This window comes from Eurypyga helias, unplaced genomic scaffold, assembly GCF_000690775.1.
Source record: "Eurypyga helias isolate BGI_N326 unplaced genomic scaffold, ASM69077v1 scaffold1360, whole genome shotgun sequence".
NCBI lineage: Eukaryota > Metazoa > Chordata > Aves > Eurypygiformes > Eurypygidae > Eurypyga > Eurypyga helias.
Window position 1 is genome coordinate 1 of NW_010223536.1, and position 20487 is coordinate 20487.

A 20487-nucleotide genomic window follows, 5' to 3' on the forward strand; every position below is an offset into this window, starting at 1 on the left:
TCACAAATCCTTGGCTGTAATCCCAACCTGTTGAAGAAGTGAAAGCAGGGAACAGGGAATGAGGAGAAAAAGGTAGATCCAAGTCACTTTAGAATGAAGCTGGGGGGGTTGGGGTTTTTTATAGCGTTCGGGACTGCAGCACTCGCACACTCCACTCGCGCCGGGGCCCTCGCCACGGACGGGCTGCGCCGCGCGGCGCCACCTCGGCTTTTCAGACGCAAACCCGGGGTGAGCGGCAACGGGTAACTTTGCCTAAAGCCTGCCGAAAGCCCCCAGGAGCCACCACCAGGGTGTGAATCTTCTCAGCTCCAGCGCTGGGAAACAACATCTTCCATCCCCCTTACCCCACCCGTTCCATGTTCAGCGGGGGAAATCTAGCGGCTGGAGTTGCTCCCGGTTGGAACGCTCACGGTGCTGGTCGGTTAACACGGGGATTCAGGCTTACCCATGGCATCCCCAGCGCTGGATGCGGAAAGCTGCTGACCCAAACCTTTGGGTACAGTAAGACCGAGTCATTTTTCTCCCACAGATCAACCAAAAATTTCCAGTTTGGGTCCAGTTTCACGTATGCTGGAGTGCAAGCCTGCCAGTCAACCGTGCTGCGGGGGTCTACGGAGGAACTTCCGTAGCAACTGCTAAGGCCAGGTCACAGTTCCGACAGCAGAGAAAAGGAAGGGGGATTGGAAATTCCTGGCCAACACTGGTTGCAGATGACACGAGACAACTGACTGTGGGGATGGCAAGACCCCCACCCCACCGGAGGTGCATGCCGGGTCACAGGGCGAGAGAAGGCGGGTGGCTTTTCCATCTCTGCCCGCAATCCCACCCAACAGGAGCGTCAGTCGATCCTGAAGCGGGTGGGCATGACAAGGAGCGGTAAGACAGGAAGACGACAAGGGGTGACATGGAAGCTACTGAGCCTTGTCACAACGGCTGTAACCGTTGACCCTTTTCTTCCCCAAACCTGCAGCTGAGGGCGGCACCTTCAGCTAGCTCCTCCCCTCACCTAGGCCAACCAACCACAACCCGTTGTCTTTAAAACTGGGCTGCGGCCACGCTGGAGCAGCATTTCCATCGAGGAGCACTGCTAATGCGGAGGCCAGCCCACTGCCTAGGAAGAAGAGGAACTGCCGCTCCGTGACAGCTAGGAATCAGCTAGGAATCGCAGCTCAGCAAGATACTGCGCCTCCGACGCTCCCACTGCCGCTGCCTTAGTGCCCGGCAGTGAGAGAGCAGGCTGTCCTCCTGTCCCTGGGGAAGGAGAAAGGAAGGTCCCCTTGGATCACAGTAAACAACGGTAAGGCCAGGTGCAGGAGGAACGCTGCGCTACCCGCGTGAGCTTCACAGCTGTGAAGGCGCCGCAGCATCGCGCCGAGGAATGACGCTACAGGATGCGTTCACACGCGATGTGAAAGCAAGAAAGGAGCCCAAAAATACACATAGGACATCGCATGCTGCCTGTCAAACCCGTAACTTCAGCGGAAGTAGCGTGTTAGATCTTACTTTCAGGCGCTCTGTCCAGCGTGTACCAACACTTGAAGCGACTGGGATTCTGGACCTGGATCTCCTCTAGCTTGGAACGTAACAGGATATCCTTCTCGGTCTGCAGGATGAGGAAAACAATGATTACGGCTCTGCGTTCGAGTGCGGCCCTCGGATGACCGCTGCGCATCAGCCACTCACTGTGAGATGGAACAGACTATTCAACTCCATTCTGCAGCCTGAGGAAAGCAAACCTAAGGGATTTCCATGACTATCCTGTGGGCAGAGCTAACGGAAAGGTTCGTAACTTTCCCAAATCCTGACCCTGCAATGCCTTCCCTCAAAAAAACCCCAAACCAAACCTGTATCAGAACAGAGAACTGTCACTCCTTCAGGGAACTGGTGGTGGCATCAGAAGAGCAAAGCCCTCTTTTTAGCACTCCCATTACAACAGCAACTTCCATGAAAAAACTAACCACAAGTGTCTCCCTACCCTCCACACGGTGCTGTTCAGTCGGGAAAATGCCAGGTTTCTCACCGTTGTCACTTCAGATTTCACCAGCACTGCCACAGGGACCTTGCTTGGATTTTAAACAGGATGTGGAACAAATAACCCAAGGGTAGCAAGTTCTGACGGGAACAAACGTTACCCAGGCTATCACGTTCTGCTCCTCCCCCACGCAACATCACTGAAGGCCAAAAGAAAGCCGTATTCCCGTAAGAGCAGCTGCAGTCTGGGAAGGAGGGAAAAGGCTACAGACTAAAAGTGGTACCACCCCCTGCAGCCTTCATAATTTGGCACTGAGGACACCCCTATGTCTGTAAGCGGTGGGGTAAGGAGGAATGTGCCAGCAACTCTTGCCGAGAAGGTGCCTATTTCTGGCCTTGCAGCTGCACGTGTTCCAGAGAAGCCGTGACTGGGTCTGACCAGCTGGAAGCGCGCTAGTCAGAAGCACGGCACGAGCCCACAGACACCGCCATCGGTAATCCAACGCAGCTCTTTCAGGACAGCCAAAATAAAAGATGAGCAAAACACCTTCGAAAAGTATTTTAAAATATTTTAAATCCTACTAAACCCCACAGGCTTTCCTCGCCAACTGTTCGTCACGAGGCTGCTTTATATCTGTGCAGCTGCTGCGTGCGAGGACTCTTTAAAGCTAAGGATTGATGTTTACACAGACGGTTGCTAACACGCAGGCAACCACTCCCCGATTCCTCCCTGCAAGCAGCTGTGTGTTTTCTAGGCTGCGACAGCAGCTCCAGCCCTGAATTCATCGTTCTGAGTTACTGACAGCAAATCCTGACCCTCCCACCCCGATACTGACGGCCCTTGATGCCAACTCCTAGGGCTCAGCAGAGACCAGCTGCACCCGAGGGCACCGGCAGGGCTCTGCCTGGCACCAAGCACCAGGAAAGGGCGTCCGTTGGCACTTGGATCGTACCTTCCGCGCAGGAAAACCTTAGTTTGAATTCAGATGTGGTACAAAGGAAAGGGGGAGGGAGAGAGGAATGACAGATGAGAACCTAAAGAAGCTAAAAACTGCCATGTGCTGGTTTGGGCTGGGATAGAGTTACTGTTCTTCGTAGGAGCTCGCAGGGGCTGTGCTTTGGATTTGTGCTGGAAACAGCGCTGATGACAGAGGGATGGTTTCGTTACCGCTGAGCAGTGCTTGCACACAGTCGGGGCCTTTTCTGCTCCCCACCCCAGCAGTCAGCAGGCTGGGGGAGCACAAGGAGTTGGGAGGGGACACAGCCAGGACAGCTGACCCCAACTGCCCAAACGGACATTCCATACCATATGACGTCATGCTCAGCGTACACAGCTGAGGGAAGAAGAAGGAAGGGAGGGGCGTGTTTGAAGCAACGGTGTTTGTCCTCCCAAGACACCGCTACACGTGATGAAGCCCCACTTTCCTGGAGATGGCTGGACACGTGCCTGCCGTGAATGAATTACTTGATTTGCTTTGTTTCCCTGTGCAGCTTTTGCTTTACCTATTTAACTCTCTTCACCTCAACCCACGAGTTTTCTCATTTTCACTCTTCCGACTCTCTCCCATCCCACCGGGGGTGGGGAGTGAGCGAGCAGCTGTGTGGTGCTCAGTTGCCAGCTGGGGTAAACCACCATACAGAGGCATGAAGTGAGGTTCACCACAAATAAAGGCTCATAATTCAGAAACAAATACTCATTATCATGGAGCAATTTGAAAGCAAAAGGATTAACACCAGAAGAAGGGGGATTGCCGTTCACCAGCACGCTGCCATTTGGGTTGCCTGGTCATCCAAGAAATCTGTCTCAAGGATTCCATGGATAAGAGATCTTCCCTTTGTGCAGCACAGCAGTGCGATATGCCTCACCGAGCAGTAGAAACACGTGAGGAACCAACACAGGGAATGGAAAGGACACAGCCATGCAGAATCACAGCTCCGTAGCTGAGGGAGCTGCTGGAAACCACTTAATTTTAGTGTCACCTGAGGTGTCCTCAAACAGAAACATTCCACACAGAAACCCTGCTGCAAAGCTGGGGAGATAGATGCGCACCGCTTTCCTGCTTCCACGAAGACAGACAGCTCTGAAAGTCTGCCCAAAACATAAAACAGGAACGCGGAGTTTTAAAGCATTTATAAACTGGATTAGAAAGAGAGGAGTGAGACATGGGAAAGCAAGCACGAGCTGGGAGGAGAGCAGCATTTCTGCAGTAACACTAAAAAAACAATTCATTATAGTGCTCTTATAAGTGGAAGTTTTCAACATTTCAGTTCATTTCTCCCCTCAGGGCTTGTATTTCTGTAGCAGGCTTCCTCAGCAAGAATCTGACTTGCTGAGTGGAGTTCTGGCAGTAACATCAAACTTTACAGACAGGAAAAAAGGACAGAATTACCTGATTAGCAAAGAGCAGCTGACAAACGGTAGGGTCGTCTTTGTCTTTTATGATTGCCTGAATGATCTGCAGCATAGGGGTTATCCCTGAAAGAGAAAGGAAGGTCAACAATGCGGGAATGCAAAGAAACAGAAGAAAGCACAAGCAAGCACGTGAGAGAAAATATGTGCAAATACATCTACCACCTGCCAGGAACCGAGGATGAATCTTCATAGATACGTACCGGTCCCACCTGCAATCATCCCCACGTATTTCACTTGCTTAATAACTGGTTCAGCTTTCTTTTCAGGGCGAATAGCAAACTTGCCTGAAGAGAGGGAGAGAGATGGAAAACGTCTGACAGGGTTTGAAACTGCCCAAAATGTTGTACTTGTTGTATTCACCACTCTCTTCATCCAGGATAACATGAACACAGCATACAAAGCTCTGGAAAACCACATGTCTGAGTTCTGCTGCTGACAAAAACTGCCAGGTTTTTGTGACACATCTGTGGCTGCACTATGCCAAAGTGAGACATTTTATATTGGCATAAAAGTACTTCCCACTGAGAAAGTTCATTTTCAATTGGGAAATTAGCACTGGACAGTGCAAACACCAAGCACTTCTATCATTGCAGAAACTCTGTCTGTGTAAGCAGGGAGATAATTCCCTTCAAGAATCACAGAATGGTTTGGGTTGGAAGGGACACCATCAGGCTGCTCCAAGCCTCATCCAGCCTGGCCTTGGACACTTCCAGGGATGGGGCATCCACAGCTTCTCTGGGCAACCTGTCCCAGTGCCTCCCCACCCTCTCCGGGAAGAACTTCTTCCTGATATCCAATCCAAACCTCCCCACTTTCAATTTAAACCCGTTACCCCTTGTCCTGTCCTGATACTGAGAACAGTATCAATAACAAGCACTTCTACAGCCATGTAACAATACCCCTCAGGATGGCCGTTTAGTTAATTACAACACTAGCAACTTCTTTTGTGCAAAGATGCTAACAACAGAAAGAACCCCTGTGTCTAGTGGGAAATGGTGAGTATACTGAGAGTACCTGCCTGAATAATAGAGAGAGGCGATAGGTAAGGTTCAGTTCATGCAGAATGTGTAATCCAAACACAGCCAGATATTCTCCCCCTTTACTCTGCTTTCGTGAGACCCCACCTGCAGTTCTGTGTCCAGCTGTGGAGCCCTCAACATCAGAAGGATATAGACTGGTTGGAGCGAGTCCAGAGGAGGCCACGGAGATGCTCCGAGGGCTGGAGCCCCTCTGCTATGGGGACAGGCTGGGAGAGTTGGGCTTGTTCAGCCTGGAGAAGAGAAGGCTCCGGGGAGACCTTATAGCACCTTCCAGTGCCTGAAGGGGGCTTATAAGAAAGATGGGGACAGGCTTTTTAGCAGGGCCTGTTACAACAGGACAAGGGGTAATGGCTTTAAAAAAGAATCTTCCTTCTCTTTTAGCCTTTTGTTTTTCAATGAGTGGTGAAACACTGGAACAGGTTGCGCAGGGAATTGGTAGATGCCCCATCCCTGGAAACATTCAGGGTCAGTTTGGACAGGGCTCTGGGTACCTTGATCCAGCTGAGGTTGTCCCTGCTCATTGCAGGGAGGCTGGACTAGGTGACCTTTAAGAGTGCCTTCCAACCCAAACCATTCTGTGATTCTACAAAGACTTGAACCCAGCTGGAAAAAACTAACCAGTATAACTGGTTTTTTTCCTGTATGGTTTACTCTGGGTAAGTTACATCTTCTGGATCAGCCTTGCCTTTTCCTTTGTAGACAAGTAAGCCACTTGGTCCTCTGAAGTCAATAGTATCCCCTATTTTCAGGCTGTCTATGTACTGAGACATCTTCCCCCCGTCGGGGAACTTCGGGTGGACTCCTCTGAAGTAGATCTGTTAAAAATAACAACGAAGCAATTAATCGCACAGCTCAAAGATGAGTATTTGCCCTTCAAACATTCAGGTACCCAGACTCCTCAGGCAAAGAACGCAGTTACTACATAAATACTGTCAATGCAGATTTGACTGACAATAAAAAAGAAGCACTGAGTTTTCTGAAAAAAGATTAAAATGCCACTCTTGCTCCAGTTTTGATCAGAGTGGACACAGGCTGGCAGTTTCTCACTTGTATTTCTGTAATGTAGAAAATATCTCTAATCAACATGATTTACACCCAAGTTCAAAAGGGGGAAAGAAAGGCAAAAACCCCAAACCACTGTGATTTCAAAACAGAAAAACTTCGGAGAAAGATCCCTGACAGCTCAGTTGCAGAGGGATATATCCAGATCTTCTTCTTGGGATGCCAACTGATTGCACCTCCAAGTTAGAAAACCAAAAAAGCTGACTAAAAAAAACCAAAAAAGCTGAAGCGGGTACCAACTAACTGACTATCCAACTCTTCACCAACCGGTATCAGTGGGTGGAGTCACGTGGTTGGAACTGTGCCGGGGATTTTTAGAATCAACTGGGTGCGAAAAGAGTTCAAGCTGCCACCAGCTGAGCCTTTACAACAGCAGCTTCGTTTGCACGCGTGGAGAGCCACACCGGGGACAAGGAGTCTTGCAAAGTGTTTCTATCCGGGCCAAAGATTTGCATTTTTCCCTTGTCATTGCGTCTTCAGCGTGCAATGCCGTGCTCATGAAGATAAGTAGGTAGTAAAAGGCAAATTCACGTCTAGTTTCACAATAAATGAATAAAGTGTTATTAGCTGTATAGAAGGGAAATAAAAGAGTGAAATTCTAAGAGGAAATCCAGTGCAGATACTCAGGTTTGAAATTCCTGTCAGGTTCAAATATATTTGCTTAGTTGAGGTACCACGAGACAAAACAAAAGTACATTATCACAAGACCCAGAAACATTCTGCCCAATTAAATCAGTCATTCACACCGTCTGGATCAGTAACGATCACAATGACCGTATTACATCAGCAGCAGAAGCAGCTGACAGTTTAGGCAAGGTTAATTCCTTATTTCAGAAGGATTAAGGAAAGCGTGGGAACACCTGCAGGCCTACGCAGATTTTGGACCATGGCAGCATGCAAATACAGAAGGCTGCAGAGCACCTCAGGAGACACGCTCACTAAAGACGCACTTGCAAAACGCCCTCTGGCCTGTAGGCAACAGTGGAACCCGCAGCGGCACAGACCCGAACAGAAGCCGGCCCATCAGCCTTCACACAGCACCGCAAGCGCGAAGGTGGGCTCAGAAGTAAGAGAGCGCGACGTTCTCACCTTAACAACAAGGTCCACGAAGCCCTTGTCATCGTCACTGGAAACCGGAGTGTAAGGCCGAACAACCAGAGCTCCATCGACCCGTGCCGACAGGTAGATATGCTGTCCTGTAGGCGGGGAGAAAACAAGCAGTTGGCTGTCAAAAGACACTTCTTCCATTGGATGTGGTGAGTTGGCATGGACTGCAGAGGCAGTTTCAAAGTTCTCCTGACTACCTTGTTTTAGGGCATCACTTTTTCCTCTCTCATTTTCCTGACACTGCAACACCTTGCCAGAGTTGTGAACCAAGCACAGGTCCTACCTGGAAGGGCAGACAACTCCACGGCTGATTTTAAGAGGCTCTAGAAGGAAGGGGGGTGAGGGACAGCTGGTTAATATGCGAACACGACTTCCTCCAAGCTCAAGATCAGTGTGCTCCTATGAGTAGAAAACCGGGCAAAGGAGGCAGAAGACCTGCGTGGATGAGCAAGGAGCTTCTGGAAAAACTTACATGGAAGAAAGAAGTTTACAGAATGTGGAAAAAGGGACTGGCCACTTGGGAGGAATATAGGAACATTGATTAGAGGATGCAGGGATGCAATGAGGAAGGCTAAGGCCCACTTGGAATTAAACCTGGCAAGGGATGGCAGGGACAGTTAGAAGGCCTTCTTCATCAAGTACATCAGCAGCAAAGGCAAGACTAGGGAAAACGTAGGCCCGCTGCTGAACGAGGAGGGTGCCCTGGGGACAGAGGATGCAGAGAAGGCACAGTTGCTGAATGCCTTCTTTGCTTCACTCTTTACTGCTAAGGCCAGCCCTCAGGAATCCCAGCCCCTGGAGTTAAGAGCGAGAGCCTGGAGAAAGGAAGACCCTCCCTTGGTTGAGGAGGAGCAGGTTAGAGATATCATTTAGGCAAACCTGACACCCACAAATCCATGGGCCCTGATGGGATGCACCCATGAGTGCTGAGAGAGCTGGCAGATGTTATTGCTGAGCCATTCTCCAACATCTCTGAAAGGTCATGGAGAACAGGAGAGGTGCTTGAGGACTGGAGGAAAGCTGATGTCATGCCAGTCTTCAAAAAGGGCAAGAAGGAAGACCAGGAAACTACAGACCAGTCATCCTCTCTTCCACCCCTGGAAAGGTGATAGAACAGCTCATCCTGGAGGTCATCCCCAAGCATGTAAAGGAAGAGGAGGTTACTGGCAGTAGTCAACATGGGTTCACCAAGGGGAAATGATGCTTGCCCCATCTGGTAGCCTTCTACGATGGCATGACTTGCAGGGTGGATGAGGTGGGAGCCGTGGACGTCAGCAAGGCTTCTGACACTGTCTCCCATAACATCCTCATGGGTAAGCTTAGGAAGTGTGGGTTGGATGAGTTGACAGTGGGGTGAATGGAGAACTGGCTGAATGGCAGAGCTCAGAGGGTTGTGCCAGGGCTGCGGAGTCTAGTTGGAGGCCTGTGACTCGCGGGGTTTCCAGGGGTCGGTACTGAGCCCGGTCTTGTTCAACATATTCATCAACGACCTGGACAAACGGATGGAGTGTGCCCTCAGCACGTTTGCTGCTGACCCCAAACTGGGAGGAGTGGCTGATAAACCAGAAGGCTGTGCTGCCATTCAGCGAGACCTGGACAGGCTGGAGAGCTGGGTGGAGAGGAACCTGATGAAGTTCAGCAAGGGCAAGGGTAGGGTCCTGTACCTGGGGAGGAATAACCCCAGGCACCGGTACAGGCTGGGGGTGACCTGCTGGAAAGCAGCTCTGCACCTGGGAGTCCCAGAGGACAGTAAGTTGACCGTGAGCCAGCAACGTGCCCATGTGGCCAATGAGGCTAATGGTATCCCGGGGGCCATTAAAAAGTGTGAGGCCAGCAGGTCGAGGGACATCATCCTCCCGCTCTATGCTGCCCTAGCTAGGCCACATCTGGAGTACTGTATCCAGTTCTGGGTTCCCCAGTTCAAATACTGGGAGTGTCCAGGGGAGGGCTAGGAAGATGGCCAAGGGAATGGAACACCTCTCTTATGAGGAAAGGCTGAGAGAGCTGGGTCTGTTTAGCCTGGAGAAGATTGAGAGGGGATCTTATCAATGCTTGTAAATATCTAAAGGGTGGGTGTTAAGAGGATGGGGCCAGGCTCATCTCAGCGATGCCCAGAGACAAGACAAGGGGCAACGGGCACAAACTGGAACACAGGAAATTCCCTCTCAACATGAGGAAGAACAACTTCGAGGGTGCCAGAGCACTGGAACAGGCTGCCCAGAGAGGTTGTGGAGCCTCCTTCCCTGGAGATACTCGAAACCTGCCTGGCTGACTTTAAGACTTGCAAAAGATGTGCCATGTCTGTCCTGCACAGACAAGTGAAAAGGACACAGGAGGGGAAAACGGTCAAGTGCTGTTCGCACTTCTTTAACAACGTGTTAGATAAACTCGGTTCTCACTAAACTCTAACGAAGTAGGAAGTTCCTACTTTGACCACAGATGCTCATGTCTACCAGGAGGTCTTCTCGCTGCCATTGCCAAGGCTTCCACCACATAAAGCACTTTTCTAACGCTGCTAATTCCTCCAGTGTAACATTTGACCGCAGCAGTCACATTTCAATTGGTCACACATTCACTGAACTCTCTAAAATCGTTTATTTTCTCAACCTCTATGTTTCTGAGGAAATAAACTCCCTTGAGAGTTTTTCCTATAAAATTCCAACACGCTGAAGAGGGGAGGATTTGTTTTTATTTTATCACCACTAGGTCCACAGAACAAACCATCCCTTAAGATGAATGCAGCTCTCCAAAGATAGTGCAGCTCCCCTGCCTCTTACGGGAACACAAAGAGGGGATTTTACCAGGAGCTATCCTACCAAGCCCGAGGACCAAGGAGGCCAACCAGTGGGCGAATGAAGATGTGCTGCTACCTGGGAACTTGGGAAATGGGCAACCATAACTCGCTCGAAGCTGTATGCAGACACAAGTAAGGGTGATTCAAACAGCCTCCTCTTAGCAAAGCCTATACAAATCTGGTAGCACATGTTTCCTGCTAGGGAAGGCCCCTCCTGTTCTTCCTCTGGGCAGGGGGTGGCCTCGTTGCCCCCTCCTCCAGGAACAGACCCAAGGTGACTGCAGACCGGGAAGCTGGACAGATGGGAGTGCTGTTGGGGCATGTCTCACAAGACTTGGTACAAATCCAAAAAAGGTGCCCCTCCCAAAGGGAAAACATGCCTTAGGCTCTTACTTGTTAGAGCTTTACCCAGCCCTGAGAGGAGATCAGCTGGCAGCCTCCAAGTGGGGCCATACACTATCCCACTCTCCCTCCAAGTGAACTGCATTTTTTCCTGTAATGCTCCAGCTGGCAGTAAAAGCTAAATGCGGGTGCTGGACTAAACATGCAGGGTGCACAGTGGTGTCCATCCCACGGCTGCCCAGCCTGCTGCTCCCAGCTGCTTTTACCACCCTCCCCAGCTTTCAGGTCTCTCTGCTTCCCAGGTCTCGCCCATTAAACCACTCCCTCCATCACCCACAGATTAGCCCGTGCAGAGCACCTTTGAGAACACGACTGTGCTGCTCCTGGGACCGTGCAGGGGCTGACACGCACCTTCTCAGGCCACACCGAAACAACTGGCTGATTTGCCCTGACCTCGCTAAAACACTGGAGGAAACCATGGCATCCAGCTGGCCAAATTCACCCCAGGCAGCTTCTTTTCTGCTAGCGTGTTAGACGAGCAATTACAGCGGTGAGACAGCTCGCCCCTCAGGCAAGGGAGGGGCTTTGCCCTCATGGCTACTTAACAGGATCAAGAGATTAATATACCCTAAACAAGAGGGAACCTAGACACGGTGGACTAATGCTGGAAAGGTGCTGGGCACTACCACAAAGCATCTGGTCCACAGGCTGTTGTTGTTAAAGCAATAGGTTGTTGAAGCAGAAGTCCCTATTAAACACACGTCATAATTAAACGCTCTTTATATAAGCAGCAGGAAACAATGGCACTAAGCTATTATGGAAGGCAGCGTGCCACATGGCGAGGCCTAAGGAAACATCTGCCCCGTGGTGATGACGAAGTTCCATGAGACTGGCTGCAAATTCGTGAGTAGATCATCTGGTAAACCGCATGTGTGAGAGGAGAAGTAGCTGAGACCGCTGCCTGAGGGAATGGAAAGGGCCCACAGAGACCAAGCACCACAGGAGTAACACACACTGGAAAGCTGAGACTGGAAAAATGTGAGTAAAGACCAGCGTTGGTCTTCAGAGAAACAAGCTGGCCGTACACTCCCTGTAAGTACACAGGATTTCAGACCCTGCAGATGACTCACAGCATGGGGATGATCTTGCAAAGCCCTGAATACCAGCTCAAACCATGTGGGCAGTATTTGAAATTCAACAATTCACAGCGTAGGAAAAAAATCCTCATAAAATCTCTTACGGAATAATTAACGAAACGGCTTCTGAGTAAAGAAAGGCAGAACGTACCTATAGGGAGACCCAGAACATGATCCATGGAAGGGAGAGCAAAGCGAAATCTTCTGGTGTCATGACTAACTTCCTGAAAGAGAAAAGAAAAAGAACAATTAGCTATGTTGCTGGGATTTAATGTTTGCGATTTCACTTGTAAAACCAACACACTAGTCTGGGCTTCCTGCAGGATTAAATATTTTGGGGAGAGCAGCACCCTGACTGAAATTTTTGCACAGTGCAAGCATGAACTCCTCTGAACATGGCAATCCTGCAGAGGTCATCTCTTCATTCAAACTCCCAGAAAACTTAACTTTAGCTCAAAGTATTTTAAAAGCAATACAGAAGTAAAAATAGAAATAACACAGACAAATGCAAATACTGCTTGGGTGTATCATTAAATGTGAACAGCAAACGTTAGGAAGGTAATCCTATGCAGAATAAGACTAAACAGTAACCTTCTAAACAGTATGGACATTTACGCTGCTTTCTGCGAGAAGGCCACAGGATAAAAATGAATCAGTTCTTCAATTCCCATTTAAATATGCATGAGTTCAGGCTAAAAAAAATTGATTTTTTAAAAATCAGATGAATTAACCATTTCTATGTAGAAAAATATTTCAGAAGACACTAGTGAATGTCAAGAAGATTAGGAAATAGCCAAGTCCCCATAGCTATGCCAAGAGCCTTAAAAAATACTGTCCCTGTAAAAAAGGAATTAACACTTACTTAAAACTGAGGAGAGGACTCTATTTAGGCAAGAACTCTATAATAAAATTGACAATTTATGCAGTCCAGCTGGGATATTTATTCTAGCCTTTTGCTAGGAAAGTCACACCTTGAATAAAATTTTGGTAATGAAGAAATAAAACGTTATTTCTTATACTACTTAAGCTTAAAAAATATCAGGTCACACTTACGGGATTGAAAGAGAGAGAAAAAAGACAGAAAGAAAGTGTACACAGCCTAATGCCTCATCTAGTGACTTGTTTCGTAAAGGCCCATGGGACATATTATCCCTTGGAAAGAAAATTCCATAAACATCCTGTAAGATACTGTAACCCTTTGCTTGTTTTTAATGTAACCACCACTGGAGACAGAGTTCTCTCTCATCACAGTTCATCTAGTTATGAGTTCTGGTCACACTGATGACATTTTCTTCACGATAAAATGATTTTAATTAAATACTGAAGAAAGAGGGGAACTGGGTGGCAGTCTAAAAAGGGTTTCTCTGTACTTGTGTCTGTTCAGGAACAGTAACTGCCATTGAAAATCCCATCAGAAAGACTAACATGGGCTTAACGCTGCTGCTTTCGCACTGACTGATGCTGTTTGCATATGAAATTTCAACACCAGCGTCACTACTTCAAAGCTGGCTTTTGCCAGTAATTCTTTATTTTAAGATGCTATCTTTAATAGCATGCAGAAAGAACAAAGTTCTGAATTCCTAGTTAATCATATCACCAATTAAAGATGAGATAGCTTAGCAGAAGCTATCTGAACACAAGTATTTCTGTGCATCACAAGGGACAATTGCGAGAAACACTAAAAGGCTCACGAAATTCCTCGCATCTACGTCAGCAATGCCTACACCTCGTCCCCGTTGCATGGCCCAGACGCTGGGCAAGCCATTCAGCAAGTCCTCAGTCGAGGCTAGGCTAAAGACAGCCTTAAACAGGACGCAGGAGCCATGTCCAGCATGGGGTCGTCTCCGCTGCATTCCCCAATGCCATCCTTGGGCCCTGCCCTAAGCGACTGGGAGACCTCAGCCTCCAGCTACCAGTGCACATTTCCATCAAGTTGCAGGTGCAGAGGAGTTTTCCACACTCACAGCTGCAAATGCAAAGCTGGAGAAGAGTTTTTAAAGACTGGTGCTTTGCTGAAGCCACTGAAAGGCAACAAATTAATGATGCTTACCATTACAAAAACCAAACCCTTGCAGATGCGGCCTTTTTTAAGGCATAAACTAAAATCAGCACACCTAACTATATTATGACAGTTTTTTTCATGTGCTAAACAGCAGCAAACAGCCTTGTGACCCCTATTTCTCCGTTCAGCAGATGGGAGGTATGGCATACTCAGTTTGGGCAGATGTTAATGTTTCAGCTGGTGGATAAAAGGCAGGCTGTGGATAGAGGAAGAAAGGCTTCAGCTCGCAACAGCTTGACAAAACAGTATGTTCAATTTCCAGCTTTTCTACATAAAAATCTAAGCGGTGTTAAAAGATAAATATATGTCAAACCAGGCATTCTCTACATCAGTGCTTTTCAAACTTCAGATTGCAGACACCTAAAAACTGTTTCTGTGCAAGTGTGGAAACTACTGAAATCTCACACACGTATTGGTCTACAGCGGCCCAGCACGACTCGGCGTCCTGCTGCCATCACTGGTCCATTTTCTTCAGCTGTGAAATTGGTCTAAGCAATTCCTGACACTTCTCTTTCTGGTCAAGCTTCTTGTTCCTTTGCTTGGGCCACAGTCCACTAAGAAAACCTTCTGCAAGGCCATACTCTGAACTGTATCATCAAAATACATCAGATTAAAAATTACAGCTCCAAAACAGGAACTGTTCACTTTTAACCACAAATCATTCTGGTGCTCTGCTGGTGCAGGTACCAACAGCTTCATAGTCCCAAGAAGGGAATGATAAATACCAACATACTAATGGGAATCGCAGAAACTTAAAATATAAGGCCGTTCAGCTAGGCTGGGCAAGCAAAAGGAGCAACGCTCCAAGGTACACCCAGCGTACTGAAATTCCTCTTCCAATGGAAGGTAAACTCCAGCCAACCACACAGATGTCTTGAGTGGGCTCCACAATGACACTGAGAACCACGATTCTCTCCCCAAGTTAAAATGGTTTTGTGCAACGACAGGTGGTTTGAGACTGAAGTTCTCATCTACGTCAAATTTAATAGCTCACAAAACACAGCCTGAAGCATGCCAGAAAGACTAATTTCATCTTTCCCAGGCAGGTGGATATGGCAATGCTGAGAGATTTCGTGCCAAAGAGTGTTTGCCTGAGATTTTGGGCAGGATGCTAGAAGTTACTAGCACTTATTATACCAAGTTATTATTTTTCAAAATTAACTTCTGTTTCCAGGACACACATCCCATTTAGGCAAAAAATTATAAACATCAATCACTCAAATATTCTCAGTTAATCAAGGTACCGCAGGCAGTGGCATTTGACCTGGTTACAGAAGAGCTGTTCTTATCCCAAGATTTAAAAAGCAGCACACAAAAGACAAGAGAGTGAGAAAGAAAAAAAATCAGTATTTAGCAAAATAAATAAATCATGTAATCATGTGAACTGTGAATTCTCTCCTGCAGAACTGCTACAGCAGAAACCTGCAAGTAATGTGACTGTGCAGCGCCTCAAGCTTCCCTCCCCTCCTGCACGTCAGGCAGACAGACGGTACCTGCAAGCACGTGCTACGGACCTCGTGAGAAAGCGGGGAGTACAGAACAGCGCTGTTGCGGTACACATGGGAAATAAATGCAGTAATGCTGCCCAGCCCAAGCCACAGGGAAGCTTTCAGTTCCCATGAAACCAGGATTAGGAATGACAGTGTTTTTGTTGACAGACAAGACAACGAAAGCCAAGCTATCAGTGCACTCTTACACCTCCAACCACGCTCTGCTCCAGTCCAAAGTCCTTTTCATCAAAGCTCTTCTGGTAACCTTCCAACGAGCTCGCTGACTTAAAAAGTCAACGCTACGAGTATCTTCAGTTGTGACTTGTTCAGCCTGGAGAAGAGAAGGCTCCGGGGAGTCCTTATAGCACCTTCCAGTGCCTGAAGGGGCTACAAGGAAGCTGGGGGGGACTTTTCACAAGGGCCTGTAGTGACAGGACAAGGGGGAACGGGTTTAAATTGACAGTGGGGAGGGTTAGATTGGATATCAGGAAGAAGTTCTTCCTGGAGAGGGTGGGGAGGCACTGGGACAGGTTGCCCAGAGAAGCTGTGGATGCCCCATCCCTGGAAGTGTCCAAGGCCAGGCTGGATGAGGCTTGGAGCAACCTGGTCTAGTGGAAGGTGTCCCTGCCCATGGCAGGGGGGTTGGAACTGGATGGTCTTTAAGGTCCCTTCCAACCCAAACCGTTCTGTGATTCTATGACTTCACACCTGAAAAGCCAAATGTTCTCTCTCATGCTTTTGACAATGAGCTTATCCAAGGGAAATTTGGACTTTTCACCTTTTGTGGCTTTCCCACAAGTTGAGTTACTGACTTCTGATAGCAAGACCCACCCCCAGAAGGTTCATGACCTTCCTCTGAAGCCAGGTTGAGCAGGCCTGGGAGGTAAAGAATGGCTTCTACATCTAACAGAGCGAAAGAGAAGCTGAGACAGCTCAGGTGCTCTCAGGACTACACCTTTCTCCCCGTAACACATTAGAGTACATAAATCCAGTAACATGAATCAGTATCAACATACTTCCGACAGTTGTTGCAGTACAGACGGGCAATGCTGAATGCTGCTGACCATGAAAAAACTGCCCGCGCTGCCTGACAGCACGACTCCTGTCTCACAGCCAACCTAGTAGCGCAGAGTTCAGGAACTTCTGCTGATGAACTCCACGACGTGAGACATATGCGACAGAAACTGTGAGTGGCCAGCGTTCTCCGCTGTAACTTGCTTGGAAACAAGCTAGTTGTAGAACTGCAGAACTCAGTTATACTGGGCAGGAAGCATTTATAAGGACAGTCCTTTCCTTAAAATACAAATATTTGCCCTGCTGCAACACTACGCAAGACTTAAGAAGCTATAAGCATTTCAGAGTATCCGTATCGCAGTACCAGAAGCATTTCACAGTATGGAGAGGTCATGCTCAGCACCATACATGCTCTTACCTCCTTATCAACAAGCCTCAATGCATACTTTACGTCAGGATCCTTCAGAGTAATCGCAGGACAGGGATTCCCAAAAAGCCTCTGGAAGGCGGTGTAGATGAGCCATATTGGGAATGTCACAATCCGACCCAACTGCAATAATACAGAAGGAGTGTTAGACACGTGTGCATAACAAGAGAAAGTTATCTTGCCGAGAAAGAACACGGAAGCATGACGTGACAATCTAAGCATCCAAACCCCCATGTTTCTTCGTGCCAGCGTAACACACCAATTTGCTTTATGAATAGCTGGCGTTCCTCCTACGTTGAGGCAGAGGGTTGCCAAACCCGGCGAGGCTGTCGCAGCTCCACGTTCCCAGGTCCGACCGTTAGGGAGGCTGAGCACGTACATCCAGCAGGCACGCAGACGGACACAACGCACGCCCAAACACACTCGTGGCTGGCCACGCTGATCGACACAGACAGATGCTCACACATGCACCGAGGCCTCACCCCATTCCCCTCCCCAGTCAATCAGGATGGTCTGTTCGTGGGAAATACATATACACACATGTATAAAGTGGATCCACCAGCAGCTGGTTTAGTCTTCACTGCAGCTGTCCCCAGACACCAGTCTCCCCAGTTGCTGACAAGGGTGTACCAGCCGCTGTTGCACAGACCCCTTCACACCAGCATGTGCGCTGCGGACCCCCGTGTAATTGAGGGTCTCACACTCAACCACAGACCCCTTTCCCTCTCTTGCAGCTGGCCAACAGCCCAGGCCCCTCCAGCAGTCTACGCCTTCACTGGTCTCACTCTCAGAGATGCACACACGTCTGGCTCCCAGACCACCTCACCTACTTGCTGGCTAGTCCAGCTTGATTTTTGCTAGGCATCTCGCACCCGTGCTGGGTGCTGGCATCACGGACACAGAGGCTCTCTGACCCGCTGTCTGGCTCCAGTTGCTGGTGCTTACCCCTCCACACCTGTGTGCAGAGCGGTGTCCATTCCCCAGGAAAGAAACTATGGAGTTTAACAAGAATATGGGACAGATGGCACCGATGGGCTGCAGGACACTGCCAGGCAGAGGCAGAGAGCAGGCCCATTTAGGCAGGGTCAACCCCTTTTTACCCCTTTATCCTTTTATTTTCCCCACATTTGATCCTCTCCAAATGACCTTGACCCCTGCCTTTGGTTCCTCCCCTAAACATCCCACAATCCCCAAACGCTCAACCCCTGAGTCCCATGCTCCCTGTTCAAGGTCAGATAAGCAGTACCACAGCCTACAAAATCACGTGGGGAGGAAGGCCTGGTCAGGACAGGAGGATAAACTGAACTACTATTTTAAAAAACCATCTCCAACTCTGTAATTTGTTGTTCAGTGCTTTAACAGAGGAGAGGGGAAAAGCATGACCGTAGCAAAAAAAGGCGAAGCACCCAGACTGCATACAGTGCGTTTACTAATTTTTGGAAGAACTCAAAGTCCTGCGTGGTTAACTTTCACTTTCATTTTATTTTAAAGGGCCCTGACTAGTATTTTAGAATCACATTTCCACAACTGTGACAGTTCTCAGGAGGCAATAAAAAAAATCCTAAACTATTATTACTAAAACTGTGGCAAGTGTAAAATTCAAAAAGGGACAGCATAAACTCTCTTCTTAAAATGCTGCTGTATAAGTTTAAAATACATCAATATTGGGTATAGCTTGAAGGCATATTATGTCATTTTTCACTTTCAGAAAACACTGAAACACCTCCACACACGTTGTTTCTGAAGAAGCTGAAGTTTACACGGATGTTATTCCTCAATTCCCACAGATCCACCAGATTTCTTCCTGGAACTGCAGTACTTTTGTTACAGAGTCACAGAAATGCGGGGAGGGAGGGGAGTTGTTTAAGAAAGTGACAGAGCAGTAAATAAAGTCCCTAATGAGAACAGCCAGCTGGATCTGCAGCAGATGATGTTTCAAGTAAGTATGTTAAAATGAACCAGTTTCATTTACAGATGTGGCTATCTAAGGTGGACCCCCAAAAAAGTGCAGCTTGTGGTCTAGTAAAACTGCAGTTGAAAACGGGGATTCAAAAACTTAGGCTCAGCCCCAACTCCAACACTAATGTATGTAGTAACATGATCAGGAAGGCAGGAGAGTGGAGTTGAAATCACCATCTCTGCAGGTCAGGTTCTCCACCTGTGTGTGGTGATAAACGTTTCCTCCCATCTTTGCAAATCATTTTCGGGTCATCAGATGTCAAGTGAAGACTACCACAGCTGTTCAATACACAAGATTAACACACTTTTCCCCAAAATGTGCATAACCATTGCTTTTTGAAGCACGAACCAGATCTGAGTCTATTGGAACAGAATGCAGTTTAATGCTGACAAACACTTTTAACACAGTGATAGCCTCGTGAAAAGCAATTTGTTATTCACGGTCAATTAGTGCAAAAGCCTCATGGACTTTAGCCTGGACAAGAAACAGCATACCCACTAACTAATACCTATTTTTGTTCTTTACTCATATCAACTGGTGGGCAGTAAAAAGGGGAAGGACTGAAGGCTGAATGATTACAAGTTATCCCTGCTAAGAAATAAATTCTTGGGCTTAAAAGTTACCTATATACTCCCACCGCAGGGTATATCACGATATTCACATAGATAAGTGTACTGCAACCATGGAAGCTGCATCAGCTCTACAGCAGCAGAGGGAGCAGCTGGCTGCCCACAAGGCCAGGAATCAGTGAAGATCTGGTGACTCATCGTTTCCAGTCACACAAATCTTTGCTAACAGAGATCACAAAATAAGTAACTGAGCAGGAGACTCCCGTGGGATAACAAAAAACGACCAAGAGAGGAGCCATAGCACGGAGACGGCCATCCTTTTCCATCAGGGCGTGGTGAGCAACACACCGTTCAGCGCACAGACGTCGGGCGGGACGCCCCATCACCGAACTGCCCTACAAGCACACAAACCAAATGTGTCTTTGGCAGGGAAAGCCAGGTATCTGCAGCTCCGATGCCCCCTCCCTCACTTCCTCATTCAAACCTTGTTTTTAAGTGACTTTAGCTGAAGATTCTTTTAACCTGGTTTTGAAGACAATGAGACGATTAAGGGACTGACATTTCTTGGCTTCTGCAGCACGAGCATCTGCCTCATCCTCTTCCACACAAGACACCTAATGAGCAGCTGGACCCAAACCAGCACATGTTGCATCCACCTCCGTCCTGCCACCAGAAGTGGTTGAGCAGGTGTATCAGAGGAAACAAAGGATGTCGAAATAACGATGCTACAGGCAAACCCACCCCTTGGCAGGCAGGATCCCGAAAGAGCTCTCTGCTACAACAGGAGCTGCCAGGCTGGTGGTTTTAAAGCTGTCAGCACAGACACTGAAAAGCTATTCAGGGAACTGAGAGAATAGACAGGAACACACGGCACGGCAGCTAACAGAGACACCATTGTCCCACGCACAATCGCCACGGGTGTCCATGCACACCCCGGCCCGCAAAAAAAACCCCCCCCAGCCAGGAGAAGGTCCCAGAGGCACCGCGGGGGAAGCACTCGGGGTCCGCATCCACCGCGGGCACCCCCGCTTTCCCTCCCGGCTGAGGGGTACGCGGCAGGGAAGGCACCAGGGGCCTCGGGCACCCCGCGGCACCACCCC

The 20487-nt window shown here is 48.5% G+C and overlaps 1 protein-coding gene across 1 annotated transcript; it reads right to left on the minus strand.

Moving 5' to 3' along the window:
- Positions 1–7: 7 nt before the first annotated feature.
- Positions 8–16981, minus strand: LOC104505701 (NADH-cytochrome b5 reductase 3-like; the record flags this gene model as incomplete). Its single annotated transcript, XM_010146748.1, has 8 exons — positions 8–27; positions 1504–1603; positions 4362–4447; positions 4585–4668; positions 6110–6239; positions 7576–7682; positions 12017–12089; positions 16850–16981. Coding segments are annotated over 8 exons (732 nt in total), but the record flags the coding sequence as incomplete, so codon positions are not given.
- Positions 16982–20487: the final 3506 nt, after the last annotated feature.